A 14104-nucleotide genomic window follows, 5' to 3' on the forward strand; every position below is an offset into this window, starting at 1 on the left:
ACCACCAGGAGAGTCAGGATCAATGTCACCAAGATGCGCCATTTTTTTTTCATCTGTATCTCCCCCCCTCTAATTATTTTAATTTTTAATATTTTTTGGTAACTTTTTTTTCTGTATTCTTAAGATATCAATAAAAACACTATAAAAATGGATAATCAAATTTTTTTTTGGTTTTTTTTAAATAAAATTCAAAAAACTGCCCAACATTTGATTTCTAGACCAGAATACCACCTTAAAAAGAAATGTTTGAATTTTTTTTTTCAACTCTTACCCCCTCAAGTGTTAGTGATTGAAAGTTTGGAAAGCCAACTTTATGAATATGTGATGGTTAYTTCTTGAAGCACCCTAATATGTAGTATATCCACATTTCATTATGATTCGCTATTTTTTGGTGTTTATCACACATTTCCCTGGTTTTTGCACACACATACGCGCACTTCGGGCAGACAGAGCKCATTGAAATGCTGATTACAATAGTAAGATGCGAAATATCACAAAACAATTGTAATGAATAAAAAATGAGAGTAACTAAATTGCTGAAAAGCGGTTCACTCAGCTGGAAGCGTGTATATCGGTSTGCTTGTATTTGAAAAATTCCCGAACTGCACTCACTTTCGAAAGAATTTATTGTAATTAAATGTTTGAAATATTGATAACTTGAAATAACTAAGGTACTGATCAAAATTGTACTCTTTAGTCAGCTGTCTGAGCGCTAAAGTCGACATAATATTTTGAAATGATAAATATTATATTATTATATAAAATATTGGAAATACCGAAAAATTTATTTATCTACTTTCACAAGAAAAATCACAATCCTTTGGCTCAAGAAAATCCGCATATATGGCCCACACTTTAATTAACTTGATAAAGCTGAATGTATTTGCAACTCTTAGTCTTTGCTTTGGAAAAAATATACTATTCGAGTATCAAATTAAGTATCCAGTTCAATATTTCCGTTTGTAGGTAGAATATTTTCAATAGCAGAGTTTATTGAAAAATAAAAAACAAAAGCTAGGACTGGTAGAAGAAAGTAAATACCTATAATGAGAAGATATTATCGCAACCAAGACGGAGACCATGAACCCAATGAGGTCTAGCAGAGCCCTACCTGTTTATATATGCTTTTATCTTTTTTGTATTGATTAATAAACCATCGAATAGTGAACTTTATTACTTTCTGAGCCATGTGAGCTCTATTTTGTTGCTTTCGACTGCTCAATTGCACAGATATTTGTTTACTACTTAAAGCGGCGCAACCGCTAACTATTATCGGCAAACTTTCTGATAAGATATATAATTAAAAAAGTAAAAGCAAGAAGACGAAGCAATAATATTCTGTAATTAAAATTTGGAATACTTTGGATGAAGGTAAAACTCAAGGAAATTTGTTTCAATTCGACGCCATTTTATGATTTTTTTTCTATGGGAAAGATCAATCCCATAGGGACATCTTTACGAATGAAGAATTTTAACAACAAAACAAACGTTTTACTATAGATCATGACAAGGACTTGGAATCATGTCAACTAGGAAGTACTTTTTTCTTGCAGTCCCCAATCCACCGGCCACTAATGCAACGAATTTTTGAGTTTTCTTTTATATTCATTATGTCAATAAAAATCATATAAAAAATTAATAGCAAAAATGTTTTGAATTCTTTTTATCTTGGTATGATAAATGCTTAAACTACGCCAGAATTCCCCTTTAACTTTAAAATTACTCTAAAAAAAATGAATGCTAACAACAACTATTCTTTTCTGAACCCCTTTCTAAGCGCTAGTGTAAAACTTTTTGCGCCCGAATCAAAAAGGAAACGTAACCAGGAATTTTTACTACCATAACATTTTCTTAAACACTTGTCAGGCACCTTCCATATTGACACGACGCAAATTAAGAATATTTCTATACAAAACTACTTCAGAAACTACTTCAGAAACTACTTCAAAACATAAACTGCCATCCATCGATCAAACTAACAAATATTTTATTTAATAAAATTCATAAAATTCTTTGAAACCTGCTCAGATTTGCTGCCAAACTTTATTGATAACCCAATATGTGATTTTCTCTCTTGTGTGTGTGTGACGAGAAACAAAAAATCTATAAAAAAAAAAACTCTTCCATAATCGTTGCCAGCAAAATGTTCTCACCGGAATTTCACGGTTGGGAGCGGTTACGGCGGTGATCCATGTAGATGCACATTTTTTCCATAGCCTTTTTTACAATTCACGCGTCAGTTATGACAAGCTGTCATGTTATTTTTGTTCAGTATTGTTCGGCATTTCGTCATGGACAGATTACGCCTGAACAACTGTTACAAATCGTTCAACTTTAAAGAATGTGTTTCGCTCGGTTCGCTCAAAATTATGGTCAAAATAATCGGCCTACTGAGCGTACTATTCGCAACACCATTACCCATCTTGAGATCAAGCAGTCATTATTGGATAATATTCGACCGAATAGACCACGTCCAACAGCAAGTGAAGAAAATGTAGCAGCTGTAGCTGAGAATGTACACGAAAACCATGGGGAGTCGATTCGACGCCGTTCACAGCAACTCGCACTGACGTACGGAATGACTTAGAACACTTCAATGAGCAGATAATRGATAATTTCATGTTTTGGGCTGGTCGRTTGGCCACCAAGGACGCCGTTAGACTGTTTTCTGTGGGGATAAAGTCTAAAGTCTGTGCGGTTAATCCCGCCCTGATTCAGGCTTTGGAGCAAAATATGACTCGTGCCATTCGAAAGTTACCAGTCGAAATGCTCGAAAGAGTCAACGGCAATTTACCTCAACGGATTGAGCATCTGTGGCCATTTTTAAATAAATGCCAAAGAATGTTCTTTCGAATAATAATAAACATTCCCATTGGAATTTGAAGTTTCTGTGCCTTTTCTTTAAAAAAGTAGGGAACCTCGAAATGGATCACCCTTTACAAATGCATATCGCAAATGAACCGCATACTTCTGCTGAGTCTTTTCGAAACTAACAACTAACTTTACTTAAGTTTTGCTTTCAGCGATCAAAAGATTTGTGTGCCGAAGGGATAAAAGAGCTGAACTCTATTTTTAGAAATTTTGAATAGAGCACTTTAAAGCTTAACTTTGTTGATTTAACGTGTTATATGTTTTTCTGATATTTATTCCGATAACATAAAGCATTATGGCCAGAAATGTTTACTGTGATATTTATACTATCTGATCAAATTTAACCATCCGACGCTGAAGCCGACTTTAGCTGCCATTAGTAGCAGCTAAAGGTATCTACTTTAATTTTCAGCACAGGGTCATTTGATTTCGTTGTGTTTCTGTACACTATGTGACTATGTGAAGACCTCCAAGCCGCAAACAACAACAAACACGGCAAAATAGCAACATCTCAAGCACACTGTCAGCTGCCAGCCGCCAGGCATCAGCCACTGCCAGCTAACGCTACCGGCGCAATTTACAAGGAATGCGTTACATTGCGATTTTGCGATTGCTTACGAATTTTTGTGGTTCTTATATACGATTTGCCGCATCTCGTTTGCCTTTTTTGTACCACCTTTTCGCTGGCCGATTGTGTGGCCCTTTTGTTTGTTTGGCTATGTCTATGTCTCTTTTCTGGCATCTCTGTTCTGTGGTTGCTTCGTTTTGTGGCATACACAAGTGCTATAGGGAATACAATGTAAGTATGCGTGTGTATTTACGAAAGCGTGTGTATGTGTGAGTGAATTTACAAATTCGTGTGTGTGCCACGATGTTGGTGACAACGACAGCTTTGAGTATATTTCGGTTATTCAAACATCCCGCAGATGATATCTGGCATAGATTTAATATTTGCACAAACACACACACAGACACATACAGTTATAATATATAAATGTAAACCTGCGCACATACGGAATTTTGGCAATCGCTTTTAGTGCTGCCGTGCCGTAAGCGGATAATAGATTTGATAAAACCCAAAAGCTTCAATATACTAAACGCGTTTCATAAAAATTCCTGCACACATACATGGACACATTTGATGCAACTACATGGATTTAGAGAGTGACGTACATATGTTTGTTTGGGCTGTGTGCTTCTGCACTTTATTCAAAGTCGGCTTAGATCGTTTACTCAATTTACCAACTGATTTATTTTCTCAAAGATTTTCGTGTTGTTGTTTTCATATATAACTGTTTGCACTTCAGCGGCATTAAAATTTCAAGATTATATAGGCGACAAACACAACGGCAACATTTTTTACTGTTAGTTGGCACTACAAAGATAAAGTGGTACACACTTTAGCTACAACAACAGCAACTAGGGCGTTTAACGTTTAATCTGGCAATTAAAAGCTTCCAATTCTGATAGAAAAGAAGTTAATAATTCAATTAAAAAAAAAATAACAACAATTTACCAATATTCTCTTTTTTAAATAAGGAGGCCTGCATATTTCGTGCACAGAATAGAAAACTTTTACTAAAATCAAAAATTTATTTGTTTTTTTTTTATTTTGAGAATTTTCACTTTAAATTTGGTACTTTCCACTATCAAAAAATTTTTTTTTAATATTTTTTTAAATTATCCGATCTTTTTTCAATATTCTACACTGACGCAGTCAAATTATCAACGTACGATTAAAATTTTTTAGCCGTGAAAAAACGCTACGCTAAAGACGGTGGTTAAGGAGCAATTTTTCTTATTTTTTATGCTTCTCTAATCAGCTGCTTGTAGTTTGAGAAAGTTTGAAACGGGTGCCTGGTGAAGCACAAGTAGTTAAGTAGTAAGTAAGTTGATGTATTAGCAAGTAGAAGGAGAAAAAGATCCACTATTGCAGCAGGCAGCTCACATAGTAGACAGCGCGTAACGCGTTTGTGGAGCGTTGGATCAAACGGGCGTGCGACCGAACGTGCGACTATTTTCAACACGACCAACCGACACACTTTCCGCACCGCGTTAGACTGTGAGTGCGTTTTTTTGCACACCACATAATAACGCAACTGGAAGCCACTACCAACGGGAAGTCCAACAACAACAATGAAGAGCGCATAAACGATTGCGGGCGAACTCAACTAACTCCGACTCCTAGCGCACACGACGAACGAGATAACACAATTAAAAGTGACGGTGGTCCACACAAACAACACGCCACACCATGCCTCCCGTACTCTTAGCTATACCTGTAGTGGGAAATACATGGTACACACACTTTTCACAAGCACTGTATAGCCAAATCGGCTTTAAGTTGGCGACCGATTGTTGACAAACGAGCAGTTTCGTTGGTAATAAGCACCAGCCAATAACTACGCCAATTCCTATGCGTTGCCATATTAAGAAAAAGAGAGCGTAACGCCGAAGACGACTTAGTTCTCGTCCATTCTTACAGGTACTCTCGCTCTCTCCGTGCGTTTGTAGAAAGGGCGCTTTTTATCGACTCGCTCACTTTTGTCGAAAATGTTCTGCATTGGTGAAAAAGCTCAATCTTTGCTAGCCGCGTTGTTGTGTTGTTTTTGTTACACTTTATTAATATTCTAACAATGCACCACATTGTGCTTATGAGTAGGTAAAAAATACAACAATCTAAAGAATATCAAAAAACGATAAATATATAAGTGCGTATAACGAAGCGCACGAAAACAATGCGGTGCTGATAATAAAATGCTAACAACAACAATATGCGCTTTCCGTTAGAAGTAGCCGAATAATTTTAGCACTCGGAATTGACGTGCCAAAATTTGGAGCTCATAGAGACCCGGGTTAATGCAATGAGATGCCATAAAGCATTCGGGGCATGTCGTAAAGGTTTACTGATGCATCTTTTGATGAGTATAATTTTATTGCTTGCATGTCCATAAATGTAGATAGCAACACAAAAGCAACAAAAAATGAAAAACACATATCTGCCTAAGCTAATCATTTAGCTTATCAAAAGAAAGTTTMAACAAAAGCGTATATTTAAAAAATGATTACCAATCGAAAAAAATGTAAATACCAAAAACTTGATATGAAAAAAATTATTGATTATTCATAATATTGGTTGCACTGCCATATACACTGATTACACACTGATTACTTACAAATTGATTGTCTGTTATTGTCAAGCCATTAAAAACAACTAAACGCAGTAAGGGAAGCTGAATCGATTTAGGCAAGTTCGGCTGTTTGCCCGTCTAGTATTAGTACTTAAATTTTTGAGATAGAGATCTTAAATTTTGTACACGTTTTTCCCAAGATATCGGACTACTATAAGCTTGTCATACAAACTGAACGTTCAAAACCTAGTTCGTGTATGAAAAATTGTTTGGCCTAGATTATCACCGAACACTACCCTACAATCTCCAAACATATAGTTCGCATTGGGCTGCAAATTAGCGCACAACAAAGTGATAAGAATTTGGACAGTAAAAAATTATAAAAATTTTAAGAGTATTGGAAATAATAAAAATTCAATTAATATTAAGCAAACAAAGTTCTAAGCATATACGTCGAAGCTTTGCGTATCAAAATAAACATCTGTATTTAAGTGTATGCTTATAAGTAGCTACTCAGAAGACACCATATAAACAAGGTGTATTATTTTGTACCACGGAGCTTTTGCTGGGGTTGAGAAATACGCTCGCACTACAAATTCGCTCATGCTCGCTGTTTTTCTCACTACATTTCGACTCACACTCGCGAAAGCGGTGTTGTTAGATGCTCTGCGTGAGCGCACCCGATTGTGGGGGAGAAACGCGGGGCTGGAAAATAGTTAAACCGCAGAATATACGACATAGATAATATATACCAACAGAGGTAACGAATTTTTGTGCATAAATGTACACCAAATTTAAACGTGAGGTAGGCCAAATTATGTCCTCCCATTCGCGGTGCGATGCGGGAGCAGCAGTTAGAGCAGCTGCGGTACGCATTGTTGCAGGGAGCTTTCTTTGTAGCCTGCATGCATATTTATTTAATTTCAAAACTTAATTTATACCATATTATAGCCCAGTATGTTTGGACGCATTGTAAGCTACACATTTGGAGCTTTATTATGATATAAAGATTGATATGCARAAATCTGCAACAAGAGCTGCCCTAGGAAGTGTAAATTWTTACACAAGTTTTGGAGGGAAAAGGAATTTGATTATAAGAATTTTTGGGCAGATAGTCGAAGAAGAAGCTAATTTCCCGTGTAGTATGCACAAATATACCAAGTGATAAAATTTGGTCCGCGTTTTGTGAAGGTCGTTAAGTCAACGAACACTATCCTTTGTAAATGACGATAAAATCGAAAGACTTAAAAGAACGGACATCAAAGAGATAGCAGAGGATCTCAACACCTCTTATAATGTGGGTTTACGAATAGGACTTTGAAACTGCTCAACAAACTGGAGAATGGCTTTCCAAAAATTAGTCCAAGACGAAAAAATCAAAATTCATAGAAGCCACTAAGGGCAATCTCAGCATAGGATTAAATTGGCATTCATTATTGAGTCAGGAGACTATTTAGAAAGCGATTATAAGGATTTCTTTTCGTCAGTCCGGGTTAAACTTGATCAGTTGAAATGTATGAATGTATGAGTTTCATTGCTTTCACTTTGTTATTATCATTATTGTGCGTTTCCTTTAAAGGAATAGGGGAAAAGACACGATGAAATCATCGAATGACAGCAAACAGGCGCCCAGCCATTCAAGCAAACAGTTGTGCTTACATACAAACGTATGAACACATCGACGAAAATATAAAAAGGCATTTGCTCGCTTCAAAGCAGAACAGAAATAGCAAAATGAGGGTCTTAGTTTCAAGTCTTTTTATTCTAATTGTTGCCTTAGTATTCTATTAAATGTGCAAAATATGCTAAAATACTTTAGCATTGCTGCTGCAATTCAAATACATTGGAAAATCTGATTACTCGTAACTGGTTGCATGAAGCGCGTTCTTCTCTCATTATTTTCACTTTTAAATCGAATTTCGTTCCGGGGATGGTATTGAAATGACTTACCTTATTGTCACTATCTGTGGTATTGCCGGAACCAAAGCTGGCTAATGAGCAGCGATCGTGATCATTCTCCGTCAGTGGTTCATCTAAATCACGCGATGAACGTTGCGATGAGCCGGAATTCTTAGCCGGCGATTTCGGTAGTGTTAGCGAGGTGCCCGAAAAGCAGGTTTCTTGCATGACTTCGCGCATTTTCTTCACCCACACCTGGAGAAAGAGTAAACGAAGTTAGAGAAGACGTTTTTTAACTTATAAAATATTGTTACACATAATAGAAATCAGCTTTTGTAYAATTAAGTAAAATTTTGTTCGAGCAAGAAGAAACGTTCACTTCGGTTTCATCGACGATATAACCTTCACAAATAATAAAGCCTGCTATATAAGGACTTGTTTTTGACAGATCAGTTTTTTTGGCAGCTATATGCTATAGTGGGCCGATCTAAACAATTTCTGCGGAGTTTGTACCGTTGCTTTGGAAAAAATTCATGCCTAACATTTTGTGAAATAAAAAAGTTTCCCATACAAAGGCTTTGTTTTGATCGGTAAGTTTGTACGATCATTATATGCTACAGTGGTCCGACATTAATAGCTTATTTGTAGATTATAGCGTTGCTTTAATATTCTATGCCGAATATATCAAATGATTTAATCGAATAAAAATTAAGAGGTGGCAACCTTGTTAAATTCATTAATTAGGCTTTTTTAAACTTTTGTACATTGATATACATATATTTAAAATTCGTTTAGACTAACACTGAATAAAATAAGTTAAACAGTTTGAAACCCTACTTTAACAAGTAATGAAGGGCTCCCTTTGAATTACATGAACATATCTGAGAGATTTACCGATATTTTCGGTGAAAAATTAGGTTACGCACTGAGTTCTTCGTGTTCGATATCAGGGACTTTGAAAAGTTATAGTTCGATCACGATCATTTTTGCACAAAGGATACCTCAGCTCAAATACCGTATTTGTGTAAAGTTTTATTCCGCTATCATCATTGGTTCCTAATGTATACATTATACAGAGAAGGCATCAGATGAAATTCAAAATAGCGTTATATTGGAAGAAGGCGTGGTTTCACCCATATTTCGTACATGTCATCAGGGTGTTAAGAAAATATTATACACCGAATTTCATTGAAATCGGTCGAGTAGTTCCTGAGATATGGTTTTTGCTCCATAAGTGGGCGACGCCACTCCAATTTTCAATTTTTAAAAAAAGCCTGGTTGCAGCTTCCTTCTGCCATTTCTTCCGTAAAATTTAGTGTTTCTGACGTTTTTTGTTAGTCGGTTAACGCACTTTTAGTGATTTTCAACATAACCTTTATGTGGGAGGTGGGCGTGGTTATTCTCCGATTTCTTCCATTTTTGAACTGTATATGGAAATGCCTGGAAGAAACGACTCTATAGAGTTTGATTGACAAAAATATACTACTTTCCGAGATATGTACAAAAAAGTTAGTAGAGGGCGGGGCCACGCCCACTTTTCCAAAAAAAAAAAAATTACGTCCAAACGGAACGGAACGGAAGGACGGACGGAAGGACAGACGGACGGACGGTATAAATAACCCTATATCTGACTCTTTTAGTTTTAGGACTTACAAACAACCGTTAATGTGAACAAAACTATAATACTCTCCTTAGCAGCTTTGTTGCGAGAGTATAAAAATAGGGTTCAATCAACATTACCTCATATCGTATTGAATATTTAAAAGTTTTTTGACGGAACGTTTTCAAATAGGTGGCAAATTTCTACTTTATATTAAAATGAGCCTAATACCCACTTGTTTGGTATCCAAGCTATTTGCCTTCAGCACAATACGACAATCGGAGAGCATTGGCGAACGCCCTGTCCACACAGCAAACTTGGTTTCATCACCCTCGATGTGTTCGGTGATGCCCATATCTGTAAAAATCATTGATAACGAGTTAATACTGACTGAAAACTATTATTAATCAATATCTAACTAACCGGTTGTCATGAGTTTACTTTTGAATTGATATTTAACGGAACCGTTTGAGTCCTTCACCTCTTTGGCAAAGAGTAAATACAATTCGAATAAGAATACACGCCGTTCACGACCTTTACGTATCAATTGCTTTGTATCCCAAGCTTGGAATGCATCCTGCAACACCACCTCACCCAAATTATCTATGGGCACATCACAGTTCTCCAACAATGACAAATGCATTGCGTCGTTCGCCTTCTTCGGCACATTCAACATAACCTCTAAACCTTCTTTGATTTCACCATGACTCTCCTCACAGCAGGAGAGTAGATCCTTGAGTAATAATTGGTATTTTGTAATGCGTTGTACGGGCTTGATGAGAAAAGCTGGTAGGGGGTGTTCGACCTTGTGTCGATGTTGCAACTCATCGAAATATGTGCCCGAATGTTGTACCATCAAGTTGTTCGAGATCGGTTTATTTTTGCAATAATATACATACATATCGAACTTTGTGGCCCAAGTGACGAAACAATGCCCAACATCTTCGGGCATGGTCTCGTATTTCTCCAATTCGCGTAAAAATATTTTCTGATGAAAGTTATAAATTTCACGTATATTGCCGAAGAGAGTGTCCTCCTTGCCGGCCAATGCAGCTGGCACACCCTGCCCAGTGCGAAATTCCTCRAGGAAGCATTTGATGCAAGTCTCCAAGTCTTTTACATAGGTACGTTCAGTCTGCATTAACTCAGCCATAATAAACTCTTTTCTGCGTGCGGATTTACGTTTCTCTTCGTTAATCTCCTTCGATGCGGCCGTGGAGGATGTAGTAAGTTTGGCCTCCAGCGAAGGATCTGAGTGGCGATCGGTGGTGGAGCCTGAAATTAATGCATAATTGTTGATATTATTATATATGACTGAAGAATAAATACAAAATAACAATTTAAGAACATAAGAGCTTTAAGAGAAGTAAATTTTGTGTAAAAGTTTAATATCCAAGCACTTTGCTCTCSCTAACTGTTGTTTTACGGTTACTCACCAGAAGCAGAACTAATCGAAGAATTTGCGTCCGACTCCAGCGGCACCACCATTGACATGCCCAAAGACTTCTCCAACTGCTCTCTATAAGTGTCCATGCGATTACTGAAGTCCTTATATCTGTTACAACAAATACGGCATTAAACTTGAAACCAAATATTATAAGAATTTAGCACAACACACCTTTGATCGACAGACGCAACCCACTGCTTGATAGCGCTGGCGTGTGCATGTCCTTTCTCCACCAAGCTATCGGCCAGTTGTATGAGCAGTTTAACGCGCTCACGAGTTTCCTTCGCCGTGCCGCGAAATTCGTTGTGCTCTTTGAGTAGACCTTCGGTCTCTTCGCGTGTCTTACCCACCAGATTGGTGCGTGAGGAGAGGTAGGCCTCGCCGGTGTTGTGTATCCATTCGATGGCTTGCTTCGCGCTACGTTCGAACAGCACAAATTGTTGGCACTGATCCAACGATTTCTTGCGTTGTGTCCAAAATTCGAGCACCTGATTCTCCTGCGTCAACAGCTTATCGAGGATGGTGCGTACGTGCGTTTCGCAGTTGCCATGCGACTGGTACTTATAGTACTGTTGCGAACGGTTTGCATATTTAAGGAATGTTTCGGCGGTGCGACGTGCCAGTGTACACGCTTTGAGGAATGCCTCCTTCTGTTCCTGATGCTTGGAAATTAGCTGCACAATAGTTTGAGCTTTATCACTAGAGCCACCGCCGCCACACCAATCGTCCTCGCGGCGATACTCACGCTCCAGGCTGTCGAGTACGGAACACACTTGCTCCGCGGTTTTGTAGAAATTCATTGATGCAGTCACCAGTTTGTGCCGTTCTTCGGCGTAGGTAACCAGTTGTTGCCACTTCTTTGTGACATCATCTGAGATTTCACGTATCGATTGCGGATCATAATGGTTGGCATTGATGAGTGCGTCGGCGCGATATTTCACCTGTACGGCGGAGGTGTGTGTTTTCTCAATGGCAACCTGTGAACGTAATGAAAATTGAAATTTGAAGAAARAAATAAGTGAATCAATCGCACCTGGAATTGTTCGTGTTCCTTGCGTAGCTGTTCGGCCTCCTGCAAGCTATTGGGGGTTACAAAACTGGCCACCAGCATGGCTTCCCCGTTGCGTATCCATGATATTACTTGATTGGCATCATTTTGAAACTGGCACAGTTGCACGGCTTGCTCCAATTTCGCGCGCTTCGCTTCAGACAGTTCCTCAAGGTCAATTTCACGCTCGCCCAAAAAGTCCAAGAGGTACTGTATGCGCGCCTGCGCTGTGTGCGTGGCATCCGCCATCGAAATGATGCCAGCCGTTTCGAACATTTGCAGTAGGTCCTGTCCCTGTTGTAGCACCTCGTAGGTGGTGTTCTGAATGTCAGTTACGGAGTCGTTGTGCATTCGTATCAATTGTTCGGCTTTTTGGTAGTCACGTGACAAGTCGGCATGCTGCAACTCCTCCGACCAAATTTCTAACTGTGATGAGAGCTCCATTGCGTCACGTTCGAAATAGCGTAAACGGAGTATAAGATCGGCGCGATATTGACGCGCTGACCAAAGTTCCTCCAATTCTACTTTTTGTTTGGTTAATTTCTCTAAAGTCGTTTCGAGTCCCGATATGGACAAGCTATTCTCATCGTATTCGAGTGAGCGCATTTCCTGTAACAACGCCTCGCCTTGTGCGATAGTCTGCATGCAACCCTTGAGGGTGCTCTCCTGCTGCTCACGGAATTGTTGCAAATGTCGCTCAATACCTTCGAGATTCTCCTGAGAGAGCATAGTTTGATCGGTGGACACGTCGGTGCGCAATTGGTCAATCCAAGCGGTGACTTCTTTCTCGTGTGTGTAAAATATAACAGCCATTTCCAAACGGCGGCGCCTTTGCTCAACGCGCTCGGCAAAACTAGCAACCTGCAATTCTAGCTCACGCGCAACTGAGTATATCTCATTGGGATCTGCCTCGCCACTCCTTGCCAGTTCGTCTGCTGCCGAGAGCAATTTCTCCGCATTGCTATAAGTGTTCTGTGCCACATTCTCAAAGTGCTCATGTGACTTTTGATAGACGCGTGCCTTCTGCAGGTTGCGTCCAATGCCGGTATTCTTGCGCAAAAATACCTCACCATGATTCTTCAGCCAATCCAACACTTGTTTTACATCCTCCTGGAAGAGGCGCAACGCCAATGTTTGATGTAATCTGATCTTCTCTTGATGCCATTTCGCCTCCAGCGAGCGGTGATGTCCCAATATTTGGTGAATAACAGCGAGCACATGCGAAGCACCCTCACTGTARTCAGCTGCTGGGTTCTGGCGCTCGTATTTATTAAAGCTACTATTCTTGCGGTGATCGGGTACACCAGGTGGCGGAGGTTGATTGCACACCTGCACCAGATGATCCAATTGGTATAGTAGTTTCTTACTGGTCGAGTGCACCTCGGTGTAAGCCTGACACATGGCTTCGTAGAGTGACTGATGCGTACGTATTGCGGTTTCCAGGCTCTGTATATCCGATGGAAGCGGCTGTGAGGCCTGACAGGCTGCTGCCCAAGAGGTCACGCTATTGCAATACTGTTCCGCTTTGTGGTGGAAAAGTACGCTCAGTTGCAGCACCGCCGTGCGTTCATCCAGACCAGCAGCGAAGTCTTTCCAAGTGCGATCGAGGCGCGTGGCTAGTGTTTTAATGTGTTGCGCAGCGTAATGTTGACTCTCAATGAGGCGTGAGGCAACGGCAAGTATGCGATCAATATTGACTGACACATTCATGGATGCGACTGCGAATTTCTGATGCTCGTCCTGCAGTGATTTCGCCACAGAATAGTTATGCCCAATTTCGACATAAGACATCTGAAAGACATCACGATTGTGCAATATCCAGTCGAACATTTTCTCGCAATCTTGCTCGAATAGACGCCATTGAAAACACTGGTCTAACTTGGACTTCTTGTGTTGCCATAAGGTGAGCAAACGTTGTTGACCATTACGTATAAGGTCAACTTGACGCAGCGCTTTATTGATAGCCGCGCCCATGTCGGGATTATTGGTGGCAGCGCGAAAAGCTGRTGAAGAGTTTTGCGTCTGCGTTGAAGTGCCGGAATCGCTGCCACYACAATCGGCGCCGGAGCCAACACAGGGCTGTGGATGAAATCAAAATTTTATATTTT

General features: G+C 39.4%; 1 protein-coding gene across 1 annotated transcript in view; it reads right to left on the reverse strand.

Annotated features, from left to right (window-relative positions):
• LOC108971641 (triple functional domain protein) overlaps positions 1 to 14104 on the reverse strand; it is a 69460-nt gene that overhangs the window by 48288 nt on the left and 7068 nt on the right. The window contains exons 3-8 of the mRNA XM_018937848.1: positions 11982 to 14075; positions 11120 to 11925; positions 10938 to 11056; positions 9925 to 10776; positions 9737 to 9858; positions 7953 to 8156 (exon numbers count right to left, since the gene is read on the reverse strand). Coding sequence (XP_018793393.1) covers positions 7953 to 8156; positions 9737 to 9858; positions 9925 to 10776; positions 10938 to 11056; positions 11120 to 11925; positions 11982 to 14075 — 4197 coding nt within the window. The remainder of the gene's footprint in view (positions 1 to 7952; positions 8157 to 9736; positions 9859 to 9924; positions 10777 to 10937; positions 11057 to 11119; positions 11926 to 11981; positions 14076 to 14104) is intronic.

Source organism: Bactrocera latifrons, unplaced genomic scaffold (genome assembly GCF_001853355.1).
Source record: "Bactrocera latifrons isolate USDA-ARS-PBARC rearing strain unplaced genomic scaffold, ASM185335v1 scaffold_35, whole genome shotgun sequence".
In the NCBI taxonomy this organism is placed as follows: Eukaryota; Metazoa; Arthropoda; class Insecta; order Diptera; family Tephritidae; genus Bactrocera; species Bactrocera latifrons.